Raw genomic sequence first — 12,005 nt, 5'->3', positions numbered from 1 at the left:
ATGAACAAATCAAATGGATTAATTAAGATACTAAACTTATTGCAAAATGGCAGGCATTGAATCGACACTACATATCTCTAAAATTACAGAAGGAGGAGCAAAAATAAAGGGAGACAAAACACATTCGTTACCTCATAACAATTGACTTTATCAAGAATTACCTAAAGTATAAAATCTGTGAACTCTTGGAAAGTTGTTCAATTCCTTATTCTGCTTGATCTAATATGTTTAATTCTCAGTTCTCACTTCTGAAATCATCATTATATTCTTAAAAAGAAAGCAATAACCTACCCTTTCTAAACAGATCTGGAAGGCTTTGGAAGCCACTGTTGCTCTAAACTTGCTGATTGTCAGCCTGTATGACTGTTGGTAAAGGGTTTGGTCACTCTGCAGGGGAAGGCTGAGCCCAAGCAATTAGGAGCTGATTAAGTGTTTATCTCCTTCACAGGTGGGAAGGAAAGAATGAAAATGAAGTGGGCAGATGTAAAGAGACCGGCAAGATTCACGTGACTGTCGACCTCAAATACTACAGACCAACCGAAGTGGTAAGGCACTCCATCACAGCCACACATCCGGGCCCTCTGCCCGAGCATTGCTCCATCTCAGGCTGTGAAAATGGTCTCACTGAATGCCGGCTGCCAACCTTCAAAGGCACCGTGTGGTTCTCTGGTATCCTTCAGCGGGCATTTCCCACACCAGTCACCGTGAATTGAATTTGAGATATTATTCTCACCACAAAGTCCATTGCTCTAAAAAGGAAAATAGGGTAGAGGACACCCAAGGAAACAGCTGATTTCGGAAATGGAGACCCAGCTCACCATGCTGGTCTCTGGTTTTGATGGCTGGTCCTGATACCTACATGATGTGTGACTTATCAGGCCCTATGTGACCTGGAGGATCTTAGGGATCTGGAGGGCCTGCCTACCTCTCCAGTTCCTCACATACACTCACATACACACACAAACACGTGAGTCATAAGCAGGCTCCCAGTCACACTTGCTTGCACTGTTTCTTGCTTGCACTGCAGCCCTGGGGTGGAATGCCCTGCCGTTCCATGCCCACCACACAGCCCACTCTACACCCCCTTGGCCTGACACCACTGTACATTTTTTAAGGCTCAGCTCAGGCACCACAACTGTCTATGAAACCTTCTCTAACCAGTATATCACTACCACTGAAACTGCTACTCCCTGCTGTGTATTCTCACTGTATGCAACACGTAATTCTAACAGCAATGATAATTTAGCATAACCGTTTGTTCACATGTCTTTGTCCCCTTATGAAAGTATGAACTCTGAGAATAAGGGCTATATTTTTTAATATTCCAGACTCTTAACAAAGTAGATGTTTCATAAATATTAGATGGATATATAGATATAGATGGGTATGGATGGGTGGATAAATGGATGGATGGATTTCTAAACACAGAAGTTCGTGAATTAAGAAATGGGCTACTCCTCCTCTTGACATAAAGGTGCAATGGACACAACCAATCCAGTGTCCACATAGAAGAGGTGGCATTGGATTGGGAAAAGGGGACATAATGGACAAAGGGTATGGGGAAAGGCAGGAAGAGATGAGAGGTGGAGGCGTCTTCGGGACATGGAGCTGCCCTGGATGGTGCTTCAGAGGTAATCACCGGACATTGTAAATCCTCACAGGGCCTACTTGATGGAATAGAGGAGAGTATGGGCCATGATGTGAACCAATGTATATGAGGTGCAGAGGTGCCCAAAGATGTACTTACCAAATCCAATGGATATGTCATGATGATGGGAACGAGTGTTGTTGGGGGGGGGGGAGAGGGGGGGTGGGGGGGTGGGGTTGAATGGGACCTCACATATATATTTTTAATGTAATATTATTACAAAGTCAATAAAAAATAAAAAAATTTAAATTAAAAAAAAAAAAAAAAAAAGAAATGGGCTACAGATTGTTAGAGCATAACATTTCCTTTTACAAAATGTATAAAAAGCTCTAGCTTGGTGTTATAGCTTTAATGAGGCCCACCCTCACTATCGTGACAAATCTCTTTTTTAACATGCCTGAACATAGTAGAAAGCAGCATCTTCAGAAGGAAGTGGTCAAACGTGGTGATTACCTACTGATACGGCTATTAACTGAATGTAGAATTATTTCAAAACTGTTCTACCTGTGTTTTGAACCAAAGTCATATCTATCAAAGAAGGTTTCAGAGATTGGGAAAACCCTGATGGAGAGAGTAAGTCATCATTAACCACCCTTTAAAAGGTCTCATTTCAAACAAAAGAAGAAACTTTACTGAATAGAAAGTAAAGGGGGTGAGCCGTGCTGTGAGGCACTGAGGTGCAGAGCAGGGAGTGGCCATGCCTGACACAAGGGGAGCCTTGTTCCCTGAGCGGATGGGGAGTGGGTGTGCCTGGGAAGGATGGGCTGTCTGGGAGAGGGAGACACCAGTTGCATTCCTGCTGATACACAAGGGCTGGGGTCTGTGGGGCTACCGCCATGCTAGCCTCTGTCCCCACGAGATTGAGCAGTCACAAGGGTGGGGTGCATGGTGCACCGTGCATGGTGCTCACAAGGAGAAACAGTCATCTCAAAATGGAGAGCCCCAACACTAAAAACAATTTACACATCCCTCTCTCTCCAACAGCAAAACCTTCTCAAAAGCAGGAAGGCATACAGAATGGCTCACCGGCCATTCTTACTTTGGTAAGGTGCGGGGTTGATAAGAACACAGGACAAAAGAGTTGGCAGAACAGGGTAAGGACACTTGGACTAACTCGACAGTGTCCTCGAAGTCCATCTTCACCCTCTTTCCATGCGACACTTCATCCCTTCCAAATGTTTTGTTCTTTCAAGTGCTGTCATCACACCTGTTCTGCAAATCTGTTTACACAAAAGTTGTTTGAACTTAAGAGCAGTAACTTGTTTCATATGATTACTTTATTTTCCCGCTGAAATCACTCTCATCCTGGATTCCCTCTACCCTTTATTTTAGATGTTGACTGCATTTCATCTTTCTAAGCCTCAAGGCTGCATTAATTTTGTTCACTCCACTTCAACTTCGTAACTCCATTGGACAAACTTTTCTTATATAGAGATTCTAAACTTTTAACCTCATTCCTTAGAACAAGTTTTCCTAAAGCTTGGATCAGCTTGACAGCTTACACTGAATCGCCTCTAGGCTGATAATATTCTTCCACTTGAGAGGTGATCAGAACTGATGACTGCATTGTAAATGCGTTTTCACTTAGCTGCGGAGCAGTGAGAACCAGCAGCATCTAGAGATTCATTCTGCCTGAGTCCTGAAAAGCACTGAGGCTTCCCTGCGCCTTTATCAGCCCTCAAGGAAGGGCAGTTGACTTCTTCTGTGATCAGTCATATCCTTTCCTTCTTGTAGTCCAAGTCCATTTGCACATGCCAGAGGTTTTCTTCATTCTTCTCGGATTCTGTGGAGGTGTCTATTCCCCAATGTCAGCTGTAGTCATCTCTTCCCCAGTATCTCCAGTACACAGCCAGATGCATTAACTAAATCTTTTAGGAGTCAAATGATTCCAGAATAACTGATAGAAAAATGAAATAAAATAAATAAAATTTGTAAAAAAAAAAATTTGAAGAGGACATATTATCCAATATCCTAAAGCAGACTAAAGGGAAGTAGAGCTTTATGTAGTCCTTTAAGTGAGAAAGACTCAAAATAGTCTTAAGAAAGGCTCTTCACTCAGCCAAGACCAGGGCTAACCTAAAAGAGGCCACCAGCGATCCCATCCCATCGAGAGCACACGTTCACCAGTGCTGCTAATTTGTTTCCTTATTGATTTAGCCACCACAAACCTTGAGTCTTGCTCAGTACCAACATGAAAAGTCTTGAAGGTTTTTGGGCTAAGGACTTAGCATCCAATTAGAGCCGAAATGAGATATATGTTTTGGTGCTCTCTCAAACCCTGGATTTCCTTTTGAAGGTTTGGGAGTTTTGCTACTGTGGAAGAACTTGATCCTGGCAATTAGACTTCAAATTTCCCACTGTCCCTGGATTCCAGTATTTAATGATGACTATGTTAATACCTGAATGCTGTGCCTCTGAAAACCTCTGTCTTAGATATAGCTGCATATGTATGCAGGTGTCATCTGCAGATTCATCCAAATGCTCGTTCCTTCTTGGAAAGGAAGTTGTATTGTGCCTCAGACTGGAGGCCCCAGGGCCCAGGCTGCCTAAGTTCAAATCCTCTTGTCAGTTATAAGTTGTGTGACCTCAGCCAAGTGACCTGTCTTCTTAGTGCCCACTCTGCTCAGCATAAAAAATGGGGCTGATAATAGAACTTCTGTCCAAGAACTGGGTCAGTGCAAAGTACTTAGTACAGTAAATATCCAGTAAATGTTCAGTGTTGTTGCTATGGTTATTCATTCATTCATTCACCAAAAAAATTTTTTAAAAGATTTTTAAATTTATTTCTCTTTCCCTTCCCGCCCCACCCCAGTCGTCTGTTCTCTGTGTCTATTTGCTGCGTCTTCTTTGTCCGCTTCTGTTGTCAGCGGCACGGGTATCTGTGTTTCTTTTTTTTTGCGTCATCTTGTTGTGTCAGCTCTCCGTGTGTGCGGCGCCATTCCTGGGCAGGCTGCACTTTCTTTCACTCTGGGCGGCTCTCCTTGCGGGGCGCACTCCTTGCACATGGGGCTCCCCTACGCAGGGGACACCCCCGCATGGCACAGCACTCCTTGTGTGCATCAGCGCTGCGCATGGGCCAGCTCCACACAGGTCAAGGAGGCCCGGGGTTTGAACCACGTACCTCCCATGTGGTAGACGGACGCCCTAACCACTGGGCCAAGTCTGCCACCTCACCAAATATTTATAAAACAGTGTGCACGGCCTAGGAATACAGTGATGAACAGGGCGGACACAGCCTCCACCCTCACGGAGGTCGCAGGTGTAGAGCTCTGTATCGCTTGAATCCAGTACCTTTAGAAATGTGGAATGATATCTCTAGTGAATTGCACAGACTAACTAGTAAAAAAAGTAGTTAAAAAGGTATAATTAAGACTTATAGCAAACATTCATATATACTATGATTTTTTAAAGGCTTGTTTATTTTGATTTTCATCCTTTTCTGATCTTCTCTCTGAAGATTCTGATAGCTATTCAGTGGTATGGTAATGTCACATAAACATGAGAAATTATATGTAGTCCTTTTGCTTAAGTTAAAATAACTGCAAAGATAACTTCTTTTTTTATTTGAAAATGTTTCACTTGGAAAATTAAAGAATGGATTAATGAAGTATTCATCTTTTTTTTTTTTTTTTTTTTTAAGATTTATTTTTATTTATTTAATTCCCCTCCCCTCCCCCGGTTGTCTGTTTTCTGTGTCTTTTTGCTGCGTCTTGTTTCTTGTTTCTTTGTCCGCTTCTGTTGTCGTCAGCGGCACGGGAAGTGTGGACAGCGCCATTCCTCGGCAGGCTGCTCCCTCCTTCGCGCTGGGCGGCTCTCCTTATGGGTGCACTCCTTGCGCGTGGGGCTCCTACGCGGGGGACACCCTGCGTGGCAGGGCACTCCTTGTGCGCATCAGCACTGCGCAGGGGCCAGCTCCACACGGGTCAAGGAGGCCTGGGGCTTGAACCGCAGGCCTCCCATGTGGTAGACGGACACCCTAACCACTGGTATTCATCTTAATGTGCCAAGTTGCTTACCACATCAAATAGTCAAGCCGCTAAAAAAAAAAAAAAAAGATTTTTTTCAATGAAGAAATTTTAGAAATGCAATGAGGGACACAGTCACTGACCAAAGTTGAAATCAAATAAAGTATTTTTCATGAAAAATATTGTGACTTAAATTCTGCTAGCTAGTGTGAACTAAATTTTTTCCTTGCTATACCATTTGTCTTTAACATTCATTTCCCTTGCCATTGGATTTCTAATGTCTTAAGATGTTATTGGGTTTTGTTTTATTTGCTTATATTTATTCCTAATCTTTATTGATCTTAGGTTAAGATCTAGAACTGAGAAAGCAATCACTTCAAAGAAGTCCAACCAGCTAGTTAAAACAACACCTTCCTCCAATAAAAGCTTGTGGCCTGTTTCTAATCAAATTACCATGTGCTTGTCGAATCGTCCCCCCACAAACTGTGCCTAATATTTTTCTATAAATGATGTTAAGTTAAATGGCCCATAATTGCTTGCTCTATCTAATAGCCCAGTTTAGAATAATGATATATAACCCTTTCCAGACTTAAGGAATCTGATCTGTCATCAGAGGACTTGTATAACTGGGAGTGAGAACTCCCTTCAGCAACATCTCTGGTTATTTGGGGTGAAACGCCCTGGATGTGTTCACCAGGTCGGCCTTTTGTCCTCAAAGTGTCCCTTTTTCTCCCAGAGCTATTCTCATTGCGTTCTCACACTCCCCCTCCCGGAGCAGGAAACTAGATCCTCCCCGCTCTATCTCCTCATCTTTTCCAGCTGTGTTAGAAGCAGGCTAATCTGTTTCTTTCCTGGTATCGCTGACCTCCTAGGCTCTAATCCCACACCTCCACTGCTACTTGTCTTTTTTTCTTTCGTTAACTGGTGGGAGCTGGGGTAGGAGGCCAGAGGGAGAGCAGATTCGGGGCCAGTCCCTTTCTTTCTGCACTGCTGGATCTGTAAAGCGAGAGGGTTGGCTTATTTGTTCTCAGCTGTCAGCCCCCGGGGGGTGTAGGATGCTGTCACAGAGGCCTGATCCTCAAGCTCCCTCTTCTGCAGCCCTTCTCCCAACTCCTTACTACTTGCATTTTACAAACCGTTGATATCTTTAAATCACTGTTTATGTATTTTAAGCCTCCCTCTTAGGCTCCTCATACTAATCTCTATATCCTTCCTTAATCACGTTGGCCTTTCCTGCCCTTTTCCTTCCTTGGACTTAACCAGGAGAGCTTTAAATTTCAATCTTCAACTGATTCATAAATATTCCACTGTACGTTTTCCATACTTCGTAGGATCCCATACAAAACCCCTGGGGGCATATAGCATTCCTCTTAAAGTTTGTGTTCTTTCCTCAGTTGCCATCTTCAAGAGCGTTTCATATCTAATGATATAGTAATTGTGTACTGACTTCAAATTTTCCTTGAAGATTATTTTCTTATGAATAAATCTGGATTAAAATGATGACTAAATTAATGGTTCAAATATCGTTATGCATAAGTATATATAACTGTTTACATTTCCTTATTTAAGTGTATTTTTTTTTAATTTGTCCTAAAAACCCTCTAGTGTCCTAAATGTAGATCTTTTCATTACTTGTACCAATAGAGGATTCTTATAAAACATGTACCTTTTTTCCAAAACCCTGTCCAGGTAATAGTGTTGACCTCTTAGCATCTACAAAATAATTTCCAAAATCCTTTTATCATCTTAGAAATTTATTTTGGCATCTGTAGCTACATTCCTTAGAAAGAATAATTAGTAATTGCACTTAGTTTCTATTTAAACTAGCTCTGGTGCAAGTCATCCAAAGTATAGAATTACTCATCATAGGTCCATCCTTCACTAATGTGATTACCTCGTCCCTCTTTCTTTTATATCTCAGGTCAATGAAATCTATATCCTGAAATTTTAAAAATCCCTAATCCCTGCAGGGGTTTTTTGTTTGTTTGTTTGTTTGTTTGCTTTTTAAAAATCAACAATGCTCCTCCTGTTCTATTAAGCACATATTTATATTGTAAAAGAACTGCAATTCAGAAGTCTCTGTTCATGGAGATTTCATAGTTAGTTCTGCTTACAGTTTCCTTCTTTCACCCTATTCTGTTTTATGTTTCCAATAAGGCTAATTGCTCCTTAACACATCGATTATTTCCTACCACATTGTTCACTTGGAAATATTTGTTCTGTGGACACAAAAATTCTAAAACTACCAAAATTTAGTCCATGTGTATCTATTTTGGGCCCCTCTTTACCTTTAGCTTACTCTAGAAGCCTCCTCTCACCCAGACCACTGGCATATGCCAGACTGGTTTCTTCATTCACTGTTAGATCTACTAGCAAAGTTTAGAATTCACCTGACTACCTTTGTCATAAACCTCCAAACTGTAGTGTCCGCAGCCACTGGTCTTTCATTCTAACTCAGTAGCCCTGATCTGCCTCATAGACAATCATGCTGAATGTGCTTGGCCTGCTAGTGAAGCTCTAGTTCTTTTCAGTGATGCTCTAGTTCTATTCAGCTTCTTTCAGAAATAGGGCCTTAGAAACAAAATTCCATTTATACATTTGGTAAAGTTGTGGTAAATTTTCTAGTTTCCTGAATGAGTCAAGTATGCACTGCTTCATGAAAACTTGATAAAAGGATATCTAAACTAAAAAATTGAAATATGTATAAATTCTAAAAGATTCACCAGTTTTAGGATTCATTACAAGAATCCTTTACATTCACCAGATAATTTAAAAATAATTCTTATTTACCTTTAGCTTCTCAGAAATATATCAATACGTATTAAGTAAAATATCCTTGGATACCTGAGGTCTTAGAGTCTCAGCTCAAAAAAATGCTTATTGAACTTCTACTATAGGATATAAGTCATAGCCCGAGCACTGTTAAAAATATAAAGGTGGATGAGGTCCATCCTGCTTTAACTCTCAGACAAATGCAGGAGAGCAGCTCAGAGGCTATCAGAACAGTTCAGGGGGTGCCATGAGGGCTGAATGAACCAGGGTAATGGAGGTGAGGAAAACAGTGGCAGATGCCAAGACATTGCGGAGACAGAGAGCACAGGACCGGCGACAAGATTGTACCATGGTCTCCAAAAGAAAAGCAGGGGCTGAGGGTTAGCCAGGATCAAAGGTTGTCCAGCACAGGGCTCAGTTCATGATGATGCCATAACCCAGAGCAGAGGTCCAGGAAGAGGATCCAGTTTGCTATGGAAGGTGCTGACAAATTCTCTTCCATTCTAAGTGCCTTAGGGATATCCTTGTAGCAATATCAGTCAGGCAGCTGGAGTTGGTAGCCTGGTTTATAAGAATGAGGTCCATCAGAACTAGGCTTGATATGCAAGAAGTGAGGAGTGAAGCCTTGGGGTGCACTCACCCACACAGAACATTTGTGGGGTGGGGAGAAGAGTGTGCACAGGAAACTTGTCCCAAAGCTTGGCAAGTTTGAATCCCAGAGTTAAGTCTCAGAGACACATTTTGAGAAAGTGGGTTAAGAATTCACAAAGTAAGCACTTGTCTCCAAGAGCCAAAGGACCAGGCTGACATGCCTCCCATCCTAGATTATGATTCCTGCCTGCAAGACTCCCTGAAGATTTAAAGGGCTAATACCAAAGAGTTTACTTAACTGACAGATGATTACTACATCTCAACTCAGGCAATCAGAAGCAAGCAGAGAGACTGTTTCAAACTGATATGTCCCAGATACAAGACTGCAAAGCATTTACAATTTTTAAAGATGAAAGGACTGAAATAAGTATAAGGTACTTTGCACTGTGTATTACTGTTTTTATTACTGTCATCATCATTAATCATCATCATCATCATCATCATCATGTACTCCTGTGAAATAATTAGTTATCAAGACATCTTCTGAAACGATACCTTGACCTCTTTAACTCCTGAGATTTTCTTTAACTTAAATATTTATTTTGTTTTATACCTGAACAGCCAAAAAAGCTACTTAGTACTACAAGCTCTGTACATCTTGATCCAGTGGTGGACATGATCTTTGTGGTAGAAGATAGGGACGTGTTGATTTGTTGATCCTCTCCTTCTGATTCTTCCTAAATCATATGTTCCTACGGCCTTCATACTGGCCCAGAAATCCAGCAGCTTCTGTGGCCACTCCAGGACTTAAGTATTCCCAACAGGTTAGTGAACACCCACCAAGGAGAAGACGCCAGCCCATCATCTGTTTTCCTGTTTATTTATCTGCCAACACTACCCTCTATTCCCTCAAAAATCTTCCTGTAAAAACTTGTCTTTGTATCAGTTACTTAGAGCCAGCTGATGTCACATTTATTGTCTAAAATCTCTTTTGATTCCCTATTGTTTCTGTAGCCATTTACCACAAATTTAGCAGCTTAAAACAATGCAAATTTATTATCTTGCAGTTCTGGGGGTCAGAAGGCCAAATCAAGTTCTCCTAAAATCAAGGTGTTTGCAGCCTGTAGTCCTTCTGGAGGCTCAACGTTTCTGGGGCCACAGAGTTTTCTCTGAATAGAGAATACCATATTAATCATTTTGGATAGTCGCTGGATCACATTTGTTTTCTCTTGTTTAGAGAGCATATTACTCATCATTTTGAGAAGAAAAAGAAGATGAACTAAATATCAGTTTAGAGTAACATATACTTGGGTGGTTGTAAATGAGGTCAAGCCTTATTCAAGTCTGAGGAAGCACCAGGCAAAGGTACAAGAAGGGGATGTCTAAAGTAGAGCCTAAAGTAAAGTAAAAAAATAATAATAACGTTTTTATTTTGAAATACTTTCAAACATACAGGACAGTTACAAAAATTATGCAAACCACGTGCAGAGAATTCCACTATACCCCTATCCCCCCAAGATGCCCAGATCCACCAATTTTAACATTTTGCCACATTAATCGTATCATTCTATCAATCTGTCCTTCAGTATGTATGTATCTGTCTGTCTAATTATCAATCCATTTTCTGAACATTTGAGTGTAGGTTGTATACATCTTGCTCCTTGAAGCTTAATTCTGCAACATACATTTCCTAAGATCAAGGATATTCACTTATGTATCCACCTTAATGGCAGCTATCAAGTTCAAGAAATTTAACATTGATATAAAGCTTATAGTCTATTTGCCTTTTTTGTTTTCATGTATCCCAATAATGTCCTTCTCAGCCTTCTCAGCTCCCTTGTTATAATAGATCTTGTCCAGGATCATGTATTGCCTTTAATTATCATTGTCTCTTTAGTTGCTTGCTTGCTTGCTTTTTGTTGTTGGTGGTGTTGTGAGAACATGTATGTGACATAAATTCTCCCATCTCAACCACTCACAAGCAAACCATTCAGTTTGATTAATCACATTCATTATGCTACAGTTCCCTCACTGCCTTCCATTACTAAAACTTTCCCATCTCCCCAGAAGAAACCCTACACTTGCGTTAACTCCCCATTCCCTCTGCTTCCCGCCCCTGACAACCTGTACTCTAAATATGTCTCTATGAGCATGCATATTCTCTGATATTTTCTTTGTAGTTATGGTAGGTCTTAAATTTAACAATCCTAAATCTGTCACAATCTTGTTTTGTTTTCTTTGATACCAACTTAACTTCTATTTTTGGCATTCAGCATTTTGATTATAATATGCCACAGTGTAAGTCTATTTGGATTTATTCTGCTTAATGTTCACTGTGCATCTTGGATGTATATATTCATGTCTTTCATAAATTTAAGAAGTTTTCAGTCATTAGTTCTTTGGATATTCTCTCTCCCTTTTACTCTTTTTCTTCTCCTTCTGGGACTCTCACACTGTTTATATTGGTATACTTAATGGTGTCCCACAGGTACCTCTGGCACAATTCACTTTTCTTCATTCTTTCTTCTTTCTGCTCCTCAGACTGGATGATTTCAATTGCCTTATCTTTAAGGTCACTGGTTCTACCAGCCGCAATCTTTTATTGAACCCCTATAGGGAATTTTTTATTTCCATTACTGTGGTTGTCTACTGTTTAGTTCCTTTTTATAATTTCCATCTCTCTATTAATAGTCTAAGTCTTAGTCTGGTATGTTCCAGATTTGGTCCTCCTCATTGATGTTTTCTAATGTTTAGATCTTCTCCTTTGCCTGGGCCACCACTTCCTATTTCTTTGTATGTTTTATAACTTTCTGTTGAAACCTGGAAGTTTTGATATTTTAATATGTCATCAGTGGAATTTAGACTCTGAGGCATGTGTTCCTTAAGCTACTATCTAGTGAGTATTATGACCGAACTTTCCTTGAATGCTAGGAACTCACGCATACATACACACACACATGCACACATACATAATTTAAAAATTGAAAAAAAAGAAAACTCCTTTCCCAGTCTTTGCAGAATGACCTGTG

At 40.7% G+C, this 12,005-nt stretch overlaps 1 protein-coding gene across 1 annotated transcript in view; it reads left to right on the top strand.

Annotated features, from left to right (window-relative positions):
- The window catches only part of GMDS (GDP-mannose 4,6-dehydratase), a 694,924-nt gene that overhangs the window by 599,815 nt on the left and 83,104 nt on the right, over positions 1 to 12,005 (top strand). Inside the window, exon 9 of the mRNA XM_058285166.2 lies at positions 449 to 545. Coding sequence (XP_058141149.1) covers positions 449 to 545 — 97 coding nt within the window. The remainder of the gene's footprint in view (positions 1 to 448; positions 546 to 12,005) is intronic.

The sequence above is a fragment of the Dasypus novemcinctus genome, chromosome 22, assembly GCF_030445035.2.
Source record: "Dasypus novemcinctus isolate mDasNov1 chromosome 22, mDasNov1.1.hap2, whole genome shotgun sequence".
In the NCBI taxonomy this organism is placed as follows: Eukaryota; Metazoa; Chordata; class Mammalia; order Cingulata; family Dasypodidae; genus Dasypus; species Dasypus novemcinctus.
This window is presented reverse-complemented; position numbering and strand designations above follow the sequence as displayed.